The 19,842-nt window shown below is 44.2% G+C and overlaps 2 protein-coding genes across 2 annotated transcripts in view; one reads left to right on the top strand and one right to left on the bottom strand.

The window, feature by feature from the left end:
• Positions 1–9,676: 9,676 nt before the first annotated feature.
• On the bottom strand, positions 9,677–14,306 carry DPH3 (diphthamide biosynthesis 3). Its single transcript, XM_061586899.1, has 3 exons — positions 14,063–14,306; positions 11,678–11,752; positions 9,677–10,200 (listed from the first exon to the last, which is right to left on the bottom strand). The coding sequence occupies exons 1-3, from the start codon at positions 14,162–14,164 to the stop codon at positions 10,135–10,137; spliced, it is 243 nt and encodes an 80-aa protein (XP_061442883.1). The 5' UTR covers positions 14,165–14,306; the 3' UTR covers positions 9,677–10,134.
• Positions 14,307–14,364: 58 nt separating this feature from the next.
• OXNAD1 (oxidoreductase NAD binding domain containing 1) overlaps positions 14,365–19,842 on the top strand; it is a 31,486-nt gene continuing 26,008 nt past the window's right edge. Inside the window, 2 exon segments of the mRNA XM_061586898.1 lie at positions 14,365–14,601; positions 19,222–19,345. The gene's annotated coding sequence lies outside the window, so the exon portion shown is untranslated.

Genomic DNA, 19,842 nt, shown 5'->3' with positions numbered 1-19,842 from the left:
ATATTCACCAGATAGTGATCTGACCATGACACGGGGTTAGAAGAATTTACCCCCATTTTCAGAGCACTGTCCTCCCCTCCCGAGACAAACACAAGGTCGAGAGCATGACCGGCTACATGGGTGGGTCCTATATTACTAAGGTGCAGATCCCATGAAGTCATGGTTTCAATGAAATCCCGAGGGGCTCCCATGAGGGTAGTCTCGGCGTGTACATTGAAATCCTCAACAACCAAAAGGTTGGGGGAGAGCAACCGCATGTCCAAGACCACCTCGAGCACCTCAGTCAGGGAGTCTGCTGTGCAGCGGGGTGGGCGGTACAGAAGCAGAATCCCTAAACTGCCCTTTGAGCCCAACCTCCAGTACATGCAATCAACAAACTTGGTCTCGTGGAGAGGTGGTCTGGCGAAACACAAAGATTCCTGGTAGATAACTGCCACTGCCACTCCCCGCCTACCAATCCTCGGCTGCTGTGCATATCGGAAACCGGCTGGACACATGGCCTCAAGTATAGGAGCTGAGGCCTCATCCAGCCATGTCTCCGTAATACATACCAGGTCTGCGTCCTCATCCAGGATCATATCCTGGATGAGTGATGTTTTCTGTACCACAGACCTGGCGTTACACAACAGCAACCGAAGATTGGATGGAGTTCTGCTTCCCCCAGTTATCTTCTGGTGGTGAACAGGCCCGGAACAAGGGATGGATATTAAGCATCTATCCCTAGTTCCCCGATGCCGGCTTGGCCTGCTACCCACGCCCCTGCAGAATCTGTCGCCTAGCCTTTCAATATTGTGGCCCTCCCCCCTCCCCACACTAACCCCCTCCGCTCTACACATAGCTCCCTCCGATACGCCGACAGGCAGGCCTTCTCCCTAGGTGACAGTAAATAAAAATAAAATAAAATAAAATAAAAGTAATAAAATAAAATGAAAATAAAAATAGAAATGAAAATAAAATGAAAATGAAAATTAAATTAAAATTAAAATTAAAGATGGTAATCCAGCAGCAGGAGCAGGCTCTCCTTCCCTGGGCAGCAGTGCTCTTCTCTTCCTGCAGGCACTGGGTCTCCCAGGCCACCTCAGCCAGCCGGCTTATGTATCCCTCCAAAGAGGGACAGGTGATGGGAATCAGTCACAGCTGGCTGGGTACCTGTGGCCTGGTCCTGCAGATGTACGTCTGCCAGGCAGAAGTCCACAGGGAAGGATGGTGGAGATGGTGATCCAGCAGCAGCAGCAGCAGCAGCAGCAGCAGCAGCAGCAGCAGCAGGCTCTCCTTCCCTGGGCAGCAGTGTTCTTCTCTTCCTGCAGGCACTGGGTCTCCCAGGCCACCTCAGCCATCCGGCTTATGTATCCCTCCAAAGAGGGACAGGTGATGGGAATCAGTCACAGCTGGCTGGGTACCTGGGGCCTGGTCCTGCAGATGTACGTCTGGCAGGCAGAAGTCCACAGGGAAGGATGGTGGAGATGGTGATCCAGCAGCAGCAGCAGGCTCTCCTTCGCTGGGCAGCGGTGTTCTTCTCTTCCTGCAGGTACTGGGTCAGACTAACAGCTATTTGGCTTGGCTAATCACTCTAAACAGTCATGGCTTCCCCCCAAAGAATCCTGGGAAGTGTAATTTGTGAAGGGTATTGAGAGTTGTTAGGAGACTCCTATTCCCTTGACAGAGCCCCAGTGGCTAGAGTGGTTCAACAGTCAGCCCCTCAGATAGAACTCTGTGAGGGGAATAGGATGTCTCCAAGCAACTCTCAGCACCCTTCACAAATGACACTTCCCAGGATTCTTTGAGGAAAGCCATGACTGTTTAAAGTGGAATAAATGCCTGGTGTGGATATGGCCAGGGACAGCTTTGGTTTAAATTTGGGTTGAAGACTAGATGTGCCTGCTGTAGAATAAAAAGGTGTGGGAAACACTGAAAAAAAAAGATACTGTTAATAATGTTTTCCTTTTGGAAAGGGGCTTTCCCTCTGCCCAGTGCCCATCCCCCAATCTCTTCCCCTCCCTCCCCCTCCACTCTTCCCCTCCCCTTCCTGCCATCCTCCCCCCTCCTCAACTCCCTGCCCCTCCCCGAGGTCAGTTTTACCTATCCTAAGCATAATTGCACAGGAGTAAATCCCTCTGAACTCAGTATGCATGCAAATGATCAAACCTCCCTCCCATCATCACCCTTTGCCCAGTCCCACCCCGTTCCTTCCCCCCTCCCCTCCCAATCCCCTCCTTCCCCCTCCTCCTCCCACTCCCATCTCCCCTCCTTCACTCTTCTCTCCCCTCCCCCCCTCCTCCCCCACGGTCAGCTTTACCTATCCTTACCATGATTGCATGGGAGTAAATCAAAACTGCTCCTCCCCCCTCCTGCCTCCTATCCCCTCCTTCCTGCCCTCTCTCCTGCCCTCTCCCTCCTCCTATACCTCTCCCCTCTCTGCCTCACTTCCCCACTCCAGCCCTCCCTCCCCTTCTCCTCCTCCCACCCTTGGTCAGATTCACCTATCCTAAACATGGTTGCATGGGAGTAAATCACACTGAACTCAATAAGCATGCAAATGAGCAAAGCTGCATCTCCCCTCCCCATCCCCATCCTTCCCCTCTCTCCTTCTCCTTCCTCTCTCCTCTTCCTTCCCCTTCTCCTCCCTTCCTATTCCTCCCCTCTCCATTCCAGCTCTCTCCCCCTCCCCCTTCTTCTACTCCCCCATGGTCCGTTGTGCCTATCATAAGCATGATTGCAAGGGAGTAAATCCCATTGAACTCAGTAAGCATGCACATGATCACACCTGCCTTTCCCCTCTGCTCCACTCCCCTCCTTCTCCCTCTTTCCCCTCCCTCTGCTCTCCCCTCTTCCTCAACCCCTCCCCACTCCAGCCCTCCCTCCTCTTCCTCCATAGCCAGTTTCACCAATCCTAAGCATGACTGCAGGGGAATAAATCCCAATGAACTCAATAAGCATGCAAATGATGAAACCTGCCCTCCTTCTCTTCTCCCCTTCTCTCCTGCTCCCATCCTCACCTCTACCCCCTCCTGCCATCCTCCCCTTCCCCCCTCCCTCCCTCCTCCTCCCCCCTATGGTCAGTTTCACTTATCCTAAGCATGTTTGCAGTGGAATAAATCCCACTGAACTCAATAAGCATGCAAATGATCAATCCATTCCCAGCAAACTTGCACAAGATCCCATTTCTTACCTCCTGGATTAAAAAGCAGAGAAATTCACTAACAGGCAAAAAACCCTTGCAGTTTAAGAATGTACCTATAGCCAACAGATATTTCTATCAAACTATAAAAAGCAGGGAAATTGGGCAGCTATAGTGAATGCACCAGGGGAGCAGGAGACCTGACCTCCTCTCTGAGATATTGTACTGCCCTACAAATTTGTAAAAATGCAAACACAATTTGAGTTGGTCTTTCACAGTCCAATCCACTTCCTGCTTTTTAATCCCGGAGGTAAGAAATGGGATCTTGATAGAAATATCTGTTGTCATAGGTATGTGTTGTTGTTGTTTTTCCTATTAGTGATTATCTTTCTTAGGAAGTCTTATAGAGCTTAGTTAGACTTAACTTCCAATTTAAACTTGTTTAGGCAGCCCAGCGTATGTCACAGGGCTGCTGCAAGGATAAAATGGTACCAAGAGAAGATGTTTGTCACCTTGCACTCCTTGGTGAAAAGGTGGGATATGAATATCACAAATAAATAATTTTGCATTTGAGAAGTACAACAAAATTGTACAATTTTCATAGTATGAAACCTATCCTTCTAGAATAAGCTGCCTTCTTTTATAATCCCAGTCTCCTAAAAACTCACTTGTTCACTCAGGCCTGTTTGGATGCTTGAGAGTGTTATTCTATCCAGTTGTTGACTGGCTGTTCTAAACAATGGATTTTTATACTGTACTGTATGTCTTGAATTCTGTTTTTTATGTGTAGCTATATTGTATTTGCTATATTTCGCTATTATAATTGCTACAAACTGCTTAGGACTTTTTGCCAAAAATGCTGACTGGTATACAAATTTACCAATTTATTAATTAATTTAATCAAAAAAAGCTTCAAGAAGTGTCATTTTAGACTTTCCCAGGAGGATCCCTCCGCCTGTGTAGCTCTGAGACGGGCTCCCGTCTTAGATGAAACTTTTTCAGCTATAAATTCAGTCAGAAGGGTCTTTTCTGACAGGGGATAATTTCTTCCGGATAAGGAAGAAACGTGAGATTTCCCACATAGCTTTGTCGTGACTGTGGGAGTCTGGAATTCGTCAGAATTGTCTGCGAAAGAAAGGCTTCCAGCTGCTCAGACGGAGCGAGGATTTCTATGCTAGCTCAGCTGAATAAGTGACCCGTTTTTTTTTCTTTAAAGAACAACGGACTAGCAGGCAAACATCCTCCTGTCTATGCTTATCATTTTCTTATCTATACAGCTAAAGAGATTTGTCAAAGTAACAGCAATTAAGATAACCTAGGTGAGTTACGACTTTCCTTCTTTACTCACGGAACTAAGGGGAAAAAAAACAAAAATAGCCTATCTTTCTTTTATTGCAAAAAGCTGATATGGAAAATAGCATTTTAAAGATTACAACGGATGAGGGATTTCTGATTGGAAGAGATAAGAAAAATCTTTTTGATTTATAAGACTTTTGTGTAATATATGCATGGGACTATTTTCCCTGATCTACTTTTTTTTTTTTACGAATCTGCTCATTCTCTCTGCTACTAGTTATTTGGACGCTGTGAACTAAAGCTGTTTTTGCACTTCTGGGCATATAAGAGATAAGGACTGTCTAGCGTGTGACGTCAGTTGGTTGGAAAGATTAACTCCTTTGTAACTGGATAAAGAAATAAACTGCTTTTTGCTTGGGACATTGAAAATTGAAGGAGTTTTGTTCCTTTGGCTTTAAGAATGACAATTAAGAAGATTATGGATGTACAAGAAGGGACTTTATCTTTAGACATGTTTCAGAAAATAATGAATGAGATTAAGTCAATAAAACAAGAACTGAGAAATAATAGACAAGCGTGGAAAATTGAATTTCACGAAATGAGACAGGAGCTGAAAGAAATTCAGGATTCTATGAGAAAGGAGAATAAAGATAGATCTGGAAAACCAAAAAAAGATGAAAGAGAAATTAAAGGCAAGGTTCAAACTTTGGAGATTGGATTAAATATGGACATGAAAAAAGATTTGGATTTCCTGGCTCTGACGGATCCTGGAGACAAATATTATAGTTTGGAATTCAGCGCTGTCCCTGAAGGAATTGAAGAGATTGGAGATAAAGATATTATCGGTTCAAAAAAATTCCTGGACTGGAAGGATTTGATGGAATTTGAAATGGAGAAAGTTAACAGAATTAATCCCTGTTTTGTGTCAATGGAAAAATCTTCAAGAGATGTACTAGTGTATCATGTGGAAAAGAGGAACAGAGATGCGGCTTTGCAGCAATACTTCAGTGATATGTTCGGAATTCATGGCAAGAAAATATCTGTGATGGAGGAGATTCCTATCAGACTTTTATTATATGACTATGACAGCAAGATTTTTGGATGCGTGGAGATGGAAGATGGAAGATGGACCTAATATGGATAAAGACAGAAGAGCGATTTGAAATTACTGGATTTAGTAGACTTGATGAGTTGGATTAATTGACATGATTATTTAGGAAAAAAATTGATTGATATATATCTCAAGGATTGGAAACTTCTCTTTGACTTTTTGTGGAAGATTAAAATGATATGATGTTAATGAGATTTGAAACCAATTAAGATAACTGCTGGAGGAAGGTGATTTTATAATCTATTAAGAGATAGGTTTGTTATATATTATAGATTTATAGCTGAACTATGACAAATCGGAAGTCAATATTTTTATATATTTTTTCTCTCTTCTTTTCTTTTTTTATTGTATTAGTTATTGATTTGTGGTTTTTTTGTATTGTTTTGGTTTTGAAAATTTGAATAAAAATTAATTGAAAAAAAAAGAAGTGTCATTTTAAAGTGTTGTGATCTATTGCATATTTTAGTATCATAATGTTTCTTTCAGCTTCTCCTATGAGAAGTTCCCTTTTTTTTGTTCCACACACCTGAGGATAGAACAATACAGAAATGTAGCATGGGAGCCACATGTAGTAATAATGTGACTATCTGGCAGGCTGGGTGGCTGAAACCCACCATGATCAATGATGCTGCAGTGCTCTACTGGCTGCAAACACAACCCCTATTCTCAATCAAACAGGTTATGAGGAGTTCTTGTCTAAGAGGTGACCTCTTGGTTCACAGGGGGTTCCTTCCTAATTAGCTTAGAGCAAGACTCACCAACACATTTGGCCCAGTGGTGACATTTGGAATCATGAGAAAGTGCTGCAGGTGGCTGTCACAAAATGGCTGCTGTGATGAGTGTGGCATAATACAAAAGGGCTCCACATGCAAAAGAATAGAGAGATAGGACCACAAAGTAGTGTGGACATGCCACCATCCCCAGCAATGGGAAAAAAGTACTTACATCAGTGACCACTGCATTTGCTCAGACAGAAGCACTTTGCACCTCTCCGCTATTCAGAACAGAAGGGAGGGTGGCATCCAATGTTTGATATCTTAGTTATTGCAATCCTGATCTTGGGAAATTTTAGATTAAGAACCCAGAGAACCCTATAGTGATTCAGAGAATTGGCTCATCAGTATGGGAGTTGACAGCAAACATAGTGATAGAGCCATCTTTTCCTGGCAGGCTGCTATGCTTTTGCATGGCAGACCAAAATCCAGCGGATCATTCTTTCCCCATCACTATGTATCTGTGGCAGAGAAAGCCTAGTCTCACTAATGGCATCTCATGCATTACAGCATCCACAAGGAAACCAGTGCAAACAGCCTCCATATTTCAGTGTTAATGTGTAGAGAAGCTCCCAAGATACTTTGCCTTGATCTCATGGAGAGTTTCCATGTTGCCATAAGTTTGTGCTGCCTTCAGGCTGCCACTTGAGGCTTTTCAAGTAACTTCATTGTAAAAGCTGTAACGAGAAGACTGGAGGACAAGAGAGCATTCTTCAAATATCTGAAGGAATATCACCTAGAAGAGTGAATGACCTGTTCTCTTCTGGGCCCATTTGCAAGCCAGAGAAACTATCATGGGCACCACACACACACTGCTCACAACCAAGTCCACACCACATCCTTGGTAGCTACAACAGAATGTTTCTTTTGCTTCTACTCAGGGCCAATCAGAGGAGGAACCAGGAAGACCATTGTCCTGGGCCTCAAGCTCAAAGGGAGCCTCAGATTTAGGCACGTTAATTTTTTGGCATTTGGTAAATTTCACAACTGTATTTGTGCACATTGGACCAGAATGTAACACACTCTCTACCCTAGAACTGCAAATTTCAGAAAATACGAGATGTGATTTGATAAAAGACGTATTTTTATTAAGTGACACAGACTTTGTCATGTTAAAAATGTTAATAGACCTTAATATGAATATATTGGGTGTGATGGCACAAGATTATATTCCATGATGAATGTGTCCTCTCAGATCAACTGATTATAAAAGAAACCACTTATTACTATTTTGGTGCTTTATTTGGTGTTTGTGTGCTATCATTTTTTATTTTTATTATGGCTTAATGGTCCAGGCGTCTCTGGACCTCACAAGAGTTTCTACTCCTTGAAACTCTTTGAAAAGGCGGGCCATTATACGTTTTGAGTATGTCTGAGCTCCAAATAAAGAAAATATGTTGCCCAATTTGGGAAAGGCTGCCTACAGACATGGATTTCACACTTGCTACTTCAGGGTAGTAGGGACAAATCAACCATCACCAAAACCTCCTGATGGGAAATCTAAACATAATTCAGCCAGGGTCTTTAGATTGATTCAACTATTCTGAGGACCAAACTAGATGCAACATTAATTGCATGAATGTGCAATGTGATAAATGTGCAGCTTTTTGTTATGGAAAAAGAAACCACAGGGAAGCCTGATCAGTCTCAAGACCAGGGGGAAGTTTTAACTCTCTCACCCTGCCGTAGTCTGGACCAGTGGCCTTCAACTTTTTCAGACCTGTAACCCACCTTTAACCCAAACATGCATTGGGGACCCATTTTCTCATTTTTTTACCATATATTTTATATGATATGGAGCTGCTGTTGCGACCCACCTTGAATTGGACCACAACCTGGCATTTATTTTATTTAATATCCCACCCTTCCAAAGGATTTCAGGGCAGCAAACACATATGTAATAAAAATACAATTAAAAATAAAACACATCTAAAACATTTAAAAACTGTTTGAAACATATAAAAACAACCCACCAGTGGTCTAGACAAAAAAGTCACTTCTTGAAAGCTATTTGCATTTCAAGAGAAGCTCACACTGGCACCAATCTGGATGTGAACTGTGCTCACACAATTAACAACAATGTTTCAGCCACAAGACAAAGCAGGCATCCTTTTGCACTGCAAACTTGTTCCAGTAGGAAAGTGCAGTTCTGACATGTATGGGTTTCATAAAGCAGAGCAACTCCTATGTCATGCTACTTCAGTATTAAAATGATTTTTAAAATAATCATACTACTGTTTAGATGAGGCTCCCAAGCTTGCCTCAACTTTACTGCCAACACAGCAAGCAGAAGACCAAAGTAGCTGCTCAACAGTTTTGCATGACCTGATTTGACAGGTCAGAATGCCACTGACATTCTAGGGCCAGATGGTGCAACAGCTATTCAGATGACTGGCTAAGAACAGGATCCCTAATTTTATACCTGGAGGTTTCACAAAATCTCATTTTCTGCTTAATCCCATTAAAGCTGGAATAGCACCTACCAGAAGAACCACAAGTTAAATTTCATTTAAAATGCAAAATAAATATTTGTATTTTTGTAAGTCAATCTGCAAACTTTCAGTGCCACCTGTTGGCCACCAAAAGCAACTGCTGTTAATACATGAATTTCACAACAAAGTAAAAGTATTTCATGAATGACAAGTTGTAGATAAAAAGCGGACCTTCAAGTGTTATAAATACATACAGTCATTGTGTTCAATTACAAGTTAAACAGGTTGCTTGGCTTTAAATATTCTGGTAATACCATTACTGGGATATCAGTGAAACCCAATAAAGATGAAATCAGTGTATGTTTGTTCACAAATTCCAAGGTTAGAAATTTAAATATTCAATTTAAGCCTGAAGGATATGATGGTCATAACAAAAATCATTTAAACAGCTGGTGTTTGGGTGAACTTACACAATCTGTTTTTACCCAGGAAAAACAGATTGGAATGAGTTTTGTATCGGTTCTCTCTAAAGCAAAAACCATCAAGGTAGATTTTTTTCCAGTTAGAATCACTGTGATATATATAACTTGGAAAGTGTTACCAAAAATCACACCCTGTGTTTTAAATTGTATATTTGTTTTAATGTTTTTGATTGCTGTAAACCGCCCAGAGAGCTTCGGCTATGGGGCGGTATACAAGTGCAATAAATAAATAAATAAATAAATTGCAAATACAACTAAAAAGCCCAATTACAAACCAAGTAAGCAATGAGATTTACAACCTTTATGTAATTTGGCTGCATATTTGGAAATACCAGGTCAGCTGTTAGCTTCGCTTACAGCAACCCATCTAGGTGAATGACAATGTCATCATAAGCTACTGAGTTTGTCAAAACGACACAACTTGGAATGGTACAACTTTGCATTAAATAAAAGATTAGCAAGACAACTGGTATAAGCTTTATTTCAACAAATTTGGCCTCTAATACAGACCCCTCTTTTTTAAAAAAGCATGGAACATACTCTTCTTGCTCATATTATAGGACCCAGCAGCTCACTCTGTGCATCACCTGAAAGAATCCACTGTCCAAGAACAAGTGATAGTTTGCAAGTATTAGCTAGATTTGGAACAAGCATTACTGACACTTTTGCGTATTGGGGACTGTTGCCATTTTCTTGCACTCGAAAGATAACTCCATGCCTTTAAATATATTAAGAACTTCTTATGCACAGAAACACACAAAAGCTTTTGACACTTCTGTTCTTTCTCTCAAACTACTGAAGCAGCTGATGAGAAGCAGCTAGTTACTACATGTAAAGAGTCTTCAGGACAGGAATGCTTGTGTCTTCTGCCTCAACATTGCTACCACATGTTTCAAGGACAGGAAAGTTCATCAAATGATCGTCAGCATTTCACCAGTTCTTTGCTTGTTGGTGGTGCTGAGACTTCTTCGCCACACATAAACTGTTCCTAAAATATAAAAAACAGGAGTCATACATTTTTTCCAGCAGTCACCAACACCGTCGACCAGAAGAATAAGCTTCATGCTGAATTTGTGCTCTCCCAGAATGATTAATGTAAGACTGGCACTAATAGTTAAATGTAAATAGACAAACATAACCTCAATAATAGGCTGCAGTTAATTTGTACTGAACTCCATGGGACTAACTTCCATGTATGCATGTAAAATGGTGGCTGTTGTCACAACACATAATCACAACAGCTCCACATTTCAGTACTACCAGGTGAATAGCAGGTAAAATAAGCTAACAGGCTGAGGAGAGAATGCAACTGGAGGCAACAGCTTCAGGGCTGAACCACAGCGGGATTACAATGACAATTAGGTAACTATAGGAGTTGACTGAAACCTAAGAACTCGTATATCCCAAAGTGGTACTATTATGGTGAAAGGAAAATTTTAGAGGACAACAAAGCCCACAAATTGGGCTTCTAACTCAATTTATATTGCCATAGTTTTGCCTCTTCAATCAAATAATTCAATATCCACTTTGTCAAGAGACTTGAAGTTCTAAATGTAGTTAAGATTGTTCTACTAAGTTCATTTAGACTTGTGCTCTGGTGAATGTGGTCAGGATTGCAACTTTGAGTACTGGCTTTCACTATGTAAAGATTTTCAAAAGCAGAAATATGGCCAACCATAAATTACTTTGGAGAGATCCATTTGATTTCACTTAGTGCAGCCTATTCTTGGAGGGGAAAATCCCCCAAAACTGTAATGTGCAAGTACACAAATTCAAAACAGAAGTTGTGTTACTCTGTATCAGTAAGAGAAATGCTGTGGAATATTAGACCCTTATTTACAACGTGTTTTTTTGCAAGAATATTATCTCACTAGGAGCATGAATGTGGGAACTAGAAACCATGGGTAATATTGAGTGTCACACAAGTAAACTTCCACTCGTGCAATGAGACTCCTCCTTCCTGTTGCAGTCTCCTCCCCTTCAAAACATCCGCTTCCCCAACCCTCCAGAGCAGTTTGCGGGGGGGGGAGGGGGGCATGTGGGAGGCTGGAAGAGGTCAGAGAAAAGGAAGGAAATTCCCATCACTTGAATGTTAAGCATGTTCTGCTGGCAGGTAAATACAGCTGGATGTCATGCAATGGATTATATCCAGGCTAAGCTGGTTACACTTAAGTCCCATTGAAATTAACGTGACAGAAGTGTGGCTAACACTCTAGAACAAACCAAATGGGAATAGAGAACACATCCTGATAGCTACAGCATGAAAGGAGTACATAACCTGTGCATTTACTGGAGCATCACAGCATTAGCAGATCCTATGGTACAAGTTTTACTATAATTCTCCTAATATTTTATGTAAGCAAGAAGAAAAAATAATCCACACCAAAAAATACCCTCAGAAGTGTATCCATTTATGTGAACGTAGACCAAGGCAAGCACCACATCTGCCCCTGCCCACTCCTTACCTTATCGTAAATGACTTTTACTATGAGTGAACAGCTTGGGCAAGTGACCACATCTTCACCATTCTCCAGATCCTCCTGCAATGACACACAAGGAGAGCATATCATCTCCTGGACAGGGCACTTCCTCATTTGTTATAATCAGTTCAACCCTCTTGTCAAAGCTTAGATCCAAGAGACAGAATAGAGAAGGTTGTAGAACAAAAAAAGAAGGATTGAAGCAGGAGTAAGTCTGAGAGGACACAACCTACAAGGAAGGTCACCACTGGATTCAAACATTCTCCCTATAGAACATGTATGCAGTTCAGGGGTATTCTTGGATTCAGCACTGCTCCAGGTAGATGTCATCCAGACTGCTTTTAAAAAATCACCTGGTTTGTCAACTGTGCCCTCTGCTGAAAAGAATCTTGCTACTACACACACTGCAAACTTCTATATTATTATTATTAATTAGATTTGCATCCTTCCCTTCCTCCCAAAGGAGCCCAAGGCGGCCATACAACAACACAATTAAAGACATTATGCATTTTAAATTTTAAAAAACTTGAAATACATTTAAACACAAAGCTTCCAAACACAGGTGCTAAGCTGCCAGAATCTATTGGCTTTCAGTTCCAACTGCCTGAGTGAACAAAAATATCTCCAGATTCAATCTGAACAATGATAAGAATGGGGACAAATGCACTGCACCAGGGAGGAAGGTCCACAATCAGGGCACTGCCACAAAGAAAGCCCTGCTATGGGTCACTGCTCCCCAATAACACTTACCAATGTCAGTACCAGCACAGCCTTCCACACTAACTTCAGGGGCCCAAATGGTCAATATTGGGGGAAAGCAATCTATTAAATACTTGCTCCCCAAGCCAGCTTTGCACGCTAGTACCAACACCTTGCATTGGGCCTGGGAGCTCACTGACAACCCCTGCAATGCTTCTAGGACCAGTGACACGTAGTCCCACCATACCGTCCCACTCAGCAACCTGGCAGCTGCATTCTTCGCTACCTACAGTGTCCAAACTGTTTAATGATAGCCCCACATAAAGCACACTGCAGTAGTCCCATACTGGACTATCATAACATGTTTCATGCAAGGCTGCCCTCAAATACAGTTCAAAAACGTTAACAGGTTCAAAATGCAGATGTGTGTTTGTTGTTTGGTGCTAATCGTGGACCATGGACATTTCCTCCCATGTAAGTCTCCTCAAGTGCCCAGATCATCTTAAAACTGTATTTATAAAAATATTTATACCCCACCCTTCAGCCCTTAAATAGGACCACTAATAGATCATCTTACCTGGGGTGGTGCAAAGGGTTCAACAGCCTACCTGTCAGTCACGTAATATCAAAATGTTGTCAGGTGACCTCAAGTAAGATGTTTCCTTTGCAGGCATGGCTCAAATTCAAATTTGATGCAAAGGACTACTGCAAGCCTGCTTTGGACAGAGATCAGGAATTCTACAGCCAGCCAATCCTATCAGTGCTTGCTGTCACCACCAATCCGTTGATCATTGCTGACACAAGCCTCCCTTGCCAAGAAATAATTGGGAGCACACTTAAACGTTCCAAATTATTCATTCACAGTCATGTCTCTACCTGGTCTACATCTAACATCATAGATGACATCAGGTGTGGGGAAGGTAAGCGTAGTTGTGGAAAACAGCTTTATGGGCTAAATTGGGACCTGTGTCAGGCCTAATATGGCCCATGAGCTGTAGGTTCCCCACCCCTGATCTAAGCCCTAAACAGCCCTCCCTTTTAAGGTTTACTTCCTTTGCTGAAGCAAGGTCAGCATCTGTAAGGAGTCTTTTCCACGACTGCCCCCACCCATTTGAGCAATGCTGTCTCTTTCAAGACCCTCACAAGGTTAGTTCTCTGTAGAAAGAAAGGGATTCCCTCTCCCCTCCCATTTCTCCAAGCCTTTGAGGTTTAATATTTTAGTCTTTGCTGTTCTGCGTGTGTGTTTGTTTTGGCAGTTTGGCTTTAACTAGCAGTTCTAATTTATAATGATTTTGTAGGTTTCATTGCAATTGTATATAAAATGTTATAGCAACAAGCCACTTTAGGGCCTTCCATGGAATGGAAAAGCAGGACAAAAATGAATCAAACAATAATTTTAAAAAGACTCCTGTAGAAGCAGCGTCAGCCAACACTACTTTTCTCATTTCCTGAAACAAGCTTTATTGCCAGAACCAGCTCTTCTGTATAAGCACATAAGGATCTAGCACCCTGTGGCATGTGCCGGCAATGCCTTCCCACAGCCATGCGGCGACGCTGGTGGGTAACTGTGGCCGAGTAAGACATGGAGCGCAAACTCAGAAGTCACTCTCGCCGAGTTTAATGTGACTTATTCCTACGTAAGTGTGAAAGGCACCCACACAAACCACTTACCCTCGCAATGAGGAAACGATCCCCGCACGGGTAGCTGTAGGTTTCCGTCTCCTCATCGTACTCGAAGTCCTCGATCTCCGCTTCGTCGTGGAAAACAGACATACCCCAGTCCGGATCTCAGACTCTTCAAAGACGCCACCAGGCCATCGAATGTCAGTTTAAAAAAAAATAAATTACACGCCACCATCTTTGTTCCGGTTTGACGCCACACAGGCACTCCTCACCAATCAGCTTTCGTGGAAAAGCAAAGGGCACAAAGTATATGTCACCCTCGCGATGACTGGGAGCCAATCAGAGAGGGAGGGACGGAGGGGACTAGGAGCTCATAATACAGTTATAAGCGTAAAGAAAAACCTCGTTTGAAGCGCGATTCTCTGTGGTGGTCGGGAGTGATGAGATCTGCAACTGTAAAATGCAGACGTTGCCTCAGTCTTTTGCTCCTCTATTACGTGCCAAGAAAGCAACCAACGAAAATCTAAGTATAAGGGGCTTCTTCTTTGTGATGTCCCTGTATATATATATATAATACTGTAAATATGGTAAGTGCGGGTTTATTAGAGTATATGTGGTAAATAGATGAGGGGGGGAGTACATGGGTTGGAATGTTGATGAGTGTTGTATTATGATTGGCTGAGCGCTTGAGTGCCTGAAGGTATAAATGAAGGTATAAACGAGGATGACAGTGGAGTGGGGGTTTGGTTGGTTCTGAGGGCTGGAGGGTGGTTTGGATTAGGTGGGTAGTGAGGCAGGTTATTGATGCCTAAGAAACATAAAGAGTAACACATTTTATGAAACCACACACTTGTTAACTAAACCTTTAAGTAATCTTGTTATTCCCTGTGTATATAAATAAATATTTCTTGGTTTATCAAAACGCTTGATCCTTGGCTGGGTTTACACAGATCAGAAGGGTGGCCAGGGCATATACCAAGGCTGGGAAACAGTATCAGTGGTGGCAGCCGTGAAGAGATAGTGTATCATCATCAGGTATCCAGAGCAACCCAGGGCTGTAATCTTTAGAGGCACAAAGATACAGGGGGGTTGAGGCCTGTAAGCGCATCCAGACACAAAGTAGCAATAAACCAGGAGGAGACTAAGGCACAGTCTCCAGGCATTATTGTTTAGTGCCTGGTGGTGCTGCCTAGCAGTGGGATCTTGTGAGATCTTTGCTAGAGCCGGTGAGAGAACTCTTTTGAGAGCAGGACCCTGAGGTGGGACCGTGACAAGGCGGTGACCACAGGCGGGATCCTAGCAGGTGGCGTCTGAGGTGGGATCCTGACATGTGGGGGCCTGACTCTCGTCAGCGAGAATGAGAGAGGATCTCAAAACTCAGTGCGCCTGTGTCCCCTACCATTCCACCTCCCACCCCATTATTGACATAGAGCTAGGCGGGGGGCTGGTGGTTGCTCTCCTCCAGCCTCCCATGGCGGTCTACCTTGGGTTGAACTCTGTAAAGCAAAATACTGTAAGCATATCAATAATAGTACATTATTAATTTTTATCCTGAGAATTACATTACATGTTTATGTAATGACTTACCTGTGCTCTTGCTTCTCTCTTACGCTGTTGTAGTATGTGTTAACTGTTTATGTTTCTGAACCTAAAACTTAATGAAAACATTTTTAAAAAAGAGATAGGAAAGTGGTATAGTTTCAAAACCCGCCATTATTTTTACTTCAGAGTAATATTTTTCCTCACAATTGTTCTCTATGGGCACAGATTGACGTCGCTCAATCCCTTAGCATCTCCATTGGGAAACTCTTCTATGCTTTTGCATTGGAAGTTAAGAGTGGTGGGCTCGTGTTGAGCCCATATTAGGTGTTTAGGAGGAGTCTTAGTACAGAGGAACATGGGTGATACCACCCCAATTTCAGTGATTACAGGCAGAGGGAAATATAGCCATGGGGAGGTGGTGAATTACCAGAGAAGGCGAAGGCAAGGCTATCTGTGCCTTGTTCCTTGCTGCCACTCCTCTCATGGATCGGTTCCTCGTTGATCATCTGCTGTGCTCAATGGCTTGTGTGTGTTGTTGTTTAACGCCAGATCGGTACATAATAAGACCACTCTCATCCACGACTTGATTGTGGATGAAGGTGCCGATTTGGTGTGTATTACCGAGACCTGGGTGGGTGAGCTTGGAGGGGTTGATCTGACCCAGCTTTGCCCACCTGGATACTCACTGCAGCACCAGCACAGGCTGCAGGGACGGGGGGGAGGAGTTGCTGTGGTCCATCTCTGTCACCAGGAAACCACTCTGTCTTGGGGCTGGCTATGAGGGCCTGCACCTGGTGTTGGGCCAAGGAGACCATAAACTAGGGTTGCTGCTGGTGTACCGTCCACCCTGCTGCCCGGCAGCTTCTCTGACCACGCTGGTGGAGGTCATCTTGGCTGTAGCGTTGGAGGAGCCCAGAAACGATAGTGCTGGGTGATTTCAATGTCCATGCTGAGGCTGCCTCTAGTGTTCAGGACTTCATGGCCACCATGACAACCATGGGGCTGTCTCAAGTTGTTACTGGCCCAACACATAGGGCAGGGCACACCCTTGACTTGGTTTTTGCTCCAGATGGAGGAAGGGGTGGTCTGGAGATAGCGGGGGTGGATGTCACCCCATTGTCATGGTCAGATCTCTTCCTGGTGAAGTTTAGACTTATGGCTCCAATCCCCCCCCTGCAGGGGTGGTGGACAGATTAAGATGGTCCACCCCCGGAGCCTAATGGAATTCACTGAATTCCTGAATGCCCTGGGGGAGTTCCCAGTAGATAGAGCAGGTGATTCTGTTGAAGCCCTTGTCATGCTGTGGAACAGCGAGGTGCGTCGGGCTCTCAACACAGTTGCCCCCAAGTGCCCTCTCCGGCACTGTGGAGCCTGGCTTGCACCTTGGTACACCAGTGAGCTAAGGGCAATGAAACAGGCTGGACGACGGCTAGAGCGCAAGTGGCAAAAGATGTGCTGTGAGGCTGATCGGGCACGAGTAAAACATCATAACTGTGCCTACTGTGTGGCGGTGAGGGCGGCGAAGAAGGCCCACTTCTCTGCCTCTATCACATCCTCAAGTAGCCATCCGGTGGAGCACCGTATTGTCAGGGGTCTGTTGACATCAACTCCAGGAAATGGAGTATTAGACCCTTCGGAGGCCCACTGTGAATTGTTTGCAAGGCACTTTAAGGGTAAAGTTGCTCACCTCCGTAGCAGTCTTGATACCCCATCCACATCTACTGTAGTCCCCAATGTGGTGTCCAGCGCAACGTCTGCTGCAACTTCTTGGGAACGGTTTCACTTGATGTGGCCTGATGACATGGACAAGGTGCTTGCGATGATGCAGCCAGCAACGTGTCCTCTTGACCCTTGCCCTTCTTGGCTTATTAAAGCTTGCCGAGGGGGTCTGACTGAGTGGATCCAGGGGGTGGTCAACGCATCATTGCAAGAGGGAGTCGTTCCAGCCACCTTGAAAGAGATGGTGATTCGACCACTCCTGAAAAAGCCCACCCTGGACCCATTGGTTTGTGACAACTACCGACCGGTTGCAAATACCCCCTTCTTAGGGAAGGTGATTGAGAGGGTTGTGGTGCAGCAGTTGCAAGTACTCTTGGATGAAACAGATTATCTTGACCCATCGCAGTCAGGGTTCAGGCCTGGTTATGGGACTGAATCGGCCTTGGTTGCCCTGATGGATGACCTTTATCGGGAGAAGGACAGGGGGAGTGTGACCCTGTTGTTCTTACTTGATCTCAGCAGCTTTTGATACCATTGACCATGGTATCTTCTGGGCTGACTTGGTGAGATGGGTATTGGAGGCACTGTTTTACAGTGGTTCCGATCCTATCTCCAGGGTCGTTCCCAGAGAATAGCATTGGGTGAGTGTTTTCGGCCCTCTGGCAGCTGTGCTGTGGGGTGCCGCAGGGTACCATCTTGTCCCACATGCTTTTTAACATCTATATGAAGCCCTTGGGAACAGTCATCAGGAGCTTTGGGGCGAGGTGTCAGCAGTACGCTGATGATACCCAGCTCTATTTCTCCGTAACATCTGAATCAGGAGAGGTTGTGCAAGCCCTGGACCACTGCCTGGACTCGGTGGTAGGCTGGATGAGGGCCAATAAACTGAGTCTGAATCCTAGCAAGATGGAGGTGCTATGGGTTGGTGGTTCCCGAGTTTGGATAATTGGTCAGTTGCCAGCTTTGGACGGGGTCATACTCTCTCTGAAAGAGCAGGTTCATAGCCTGGGGGTGCTTCTGAATCCATATTTATCTCTAGAGGCCCAGGTGACCTCCGTGGCTAGGAGTGCCTTTTACCAGCTTTGGCTGGTGAGACAGCTGTGGCCGTTTCTGGACCAGGATAGCCTGACCACTGTTGTCCATGCACTGGTAACCTCTAGACTGGATTACTGTAATGTGCTCTATGTGGGTCTGCCCTTGAGGTTGGCCCGGAAGCTGAAGCTGGTGCAAAATGTGGCGGTGAGACTGCTCACTGGGGCAGGGTATCGCCAATATGTCACCCTGCTGCTGAAAGAATTGCACTGGCTGCCCATTTGCTACCTGGCCAAGTTCAAGGTTCTAGTTTTGGCGTACAAAGCCCTATACAGCTCGGGACCAGGATACCTGAAAGACCATCTTACCCCTTATATACCCAGTCGATCACTGCGCTGTGCAGGTGAGGGCCTCCTGCAGATGCCATCTTATCAGGAGGTTCATTCTGCACAATATAGGAAACAGACCTTTAGCGTGGCAGCACCTACCCTTTGGAATTCCCTTCCTTTGAATATTAGGCAGGTGCCATCTCTGCTATGTTTTCGGCGCCTTTTGAAGACTTTCCTCTTTCAACAAGCCTTTTAGGTTGAGACCTATCCCAGTCTGCATCTGTGTCAGAATTGTTTAATATGTTTTTTAATAATGTTTGTAACCCTTTTTTAAAGGTTTTTTTTTAATGTTTTTAATGCCATTTTGTTTTAATGTATTTTAAGACCTGCTTTTATGATGTTTTAGAGTGTTTTACTGCTTTGTTTGCCACCCTGGGCTCCTGCTAGGAGGAAGGGCGGGATACAAATTGAACAATTAATTAAATAAATAAATAAAATCCAGTTCCAATATTGAACCGGAAGTGAAAAAAATACACAGTCAATGCGTTTGTGACTTTGTCTTGTCGTTTCCTCTGTACGTCCCAGGATGCCGGTGCTTTGCTTGCCCTTCCGGAGAGGAAGTAGCCACGTAGATGCTGGTTGCTCGTGACGGAGCTTCGGTGACCTTTCCTGAGGAGCTGCGCAGAAGAAGAACCAGTCTGCGGGAGAAGTAAGTGTCTCCCTTCGCTCTCTGAAAGGCTGGTGCGCTGTCGTCCGGGGAAGGAAGTGTCTAAAAAGACCCGCGGAAAGGATGTCTGGACTCAGCGATGAATGATAGCCTCCTGCTGTTTTACGCCGGAGTGATGCTGAGGATTGCTTTTGGATGAGCCTCTCCCTTTCCCTGTTACTCTGATGTGAGAAGAGTCCTGCTGTGTTAGGCCATAGGTCATCTATTTATTCATCCATTATTATTATTTTTTCGCCCTCCCCAATTTATCCTCACAACAACCCTGTGAGGTGGGTTAGGTGACTCGTCTATGAAGTAAGCTTTAGGGCCAAGTGGGAATTTGAACCTGGTTCTTTCTTGTCACTTCATACTGGCTTTCCATCTAAGTCCTGTATTCTGTTTCCCACAGTAAGAGTAGGAGCATGAAGGCAATAGCTGTCTCTTGCTGGTACATGCCAGCCCTCCTGAACTGGTATTTATTGACATGACACAGTGTGTTC

This window comes from Rhineura floridana, chromosome 10 (genome assembly GCF_030035675.1).
Source record: "Rhineura floridana isolate rRhiFlo1 chromosome 10, rRhiFlo1.hap2, whole genome shotgun sequence".
Taxonomy (NCBI): domain Eukaryota; kingdom Metazoa; phylum Chordata; class Lepidosauria; order Squamata; family Rhineuridae; genus Rhineura; species Rhineura floridana.
Note: the sequence above shows the minus strand (reverse complement) of the source record. Positions and strands in the feature narration are given on the sequence as shown.

What these genes read in the sequence shown, in the direction of transcription:
- DPH3 (XM_061586899.1), bottom strand. Translation starts at nt 14,164, where the DNA reads ATGTCTGTTTTCCACGACGAAGCGGAGATCGAGGACTTCGAGTACGAT. An exon ending in ATCGTTTCCTCATTGCGAGG is followed by an intron (nt 11,753 to 14,062) that starts GTAAGTGGTTTG and finishes GTGTCATTGCAG; the next exon opens with GAGGATCTGGAGAATGGTGA. An exon ending in TAAAAGTCATTTACGATAAG is followed by an intron (nt 10,201 to 11,677) that starts GTAAGGAGTGGG and finishes TTTATATTTTAG; the next exon opens with GAACAGTTTATGTGTGGCGA.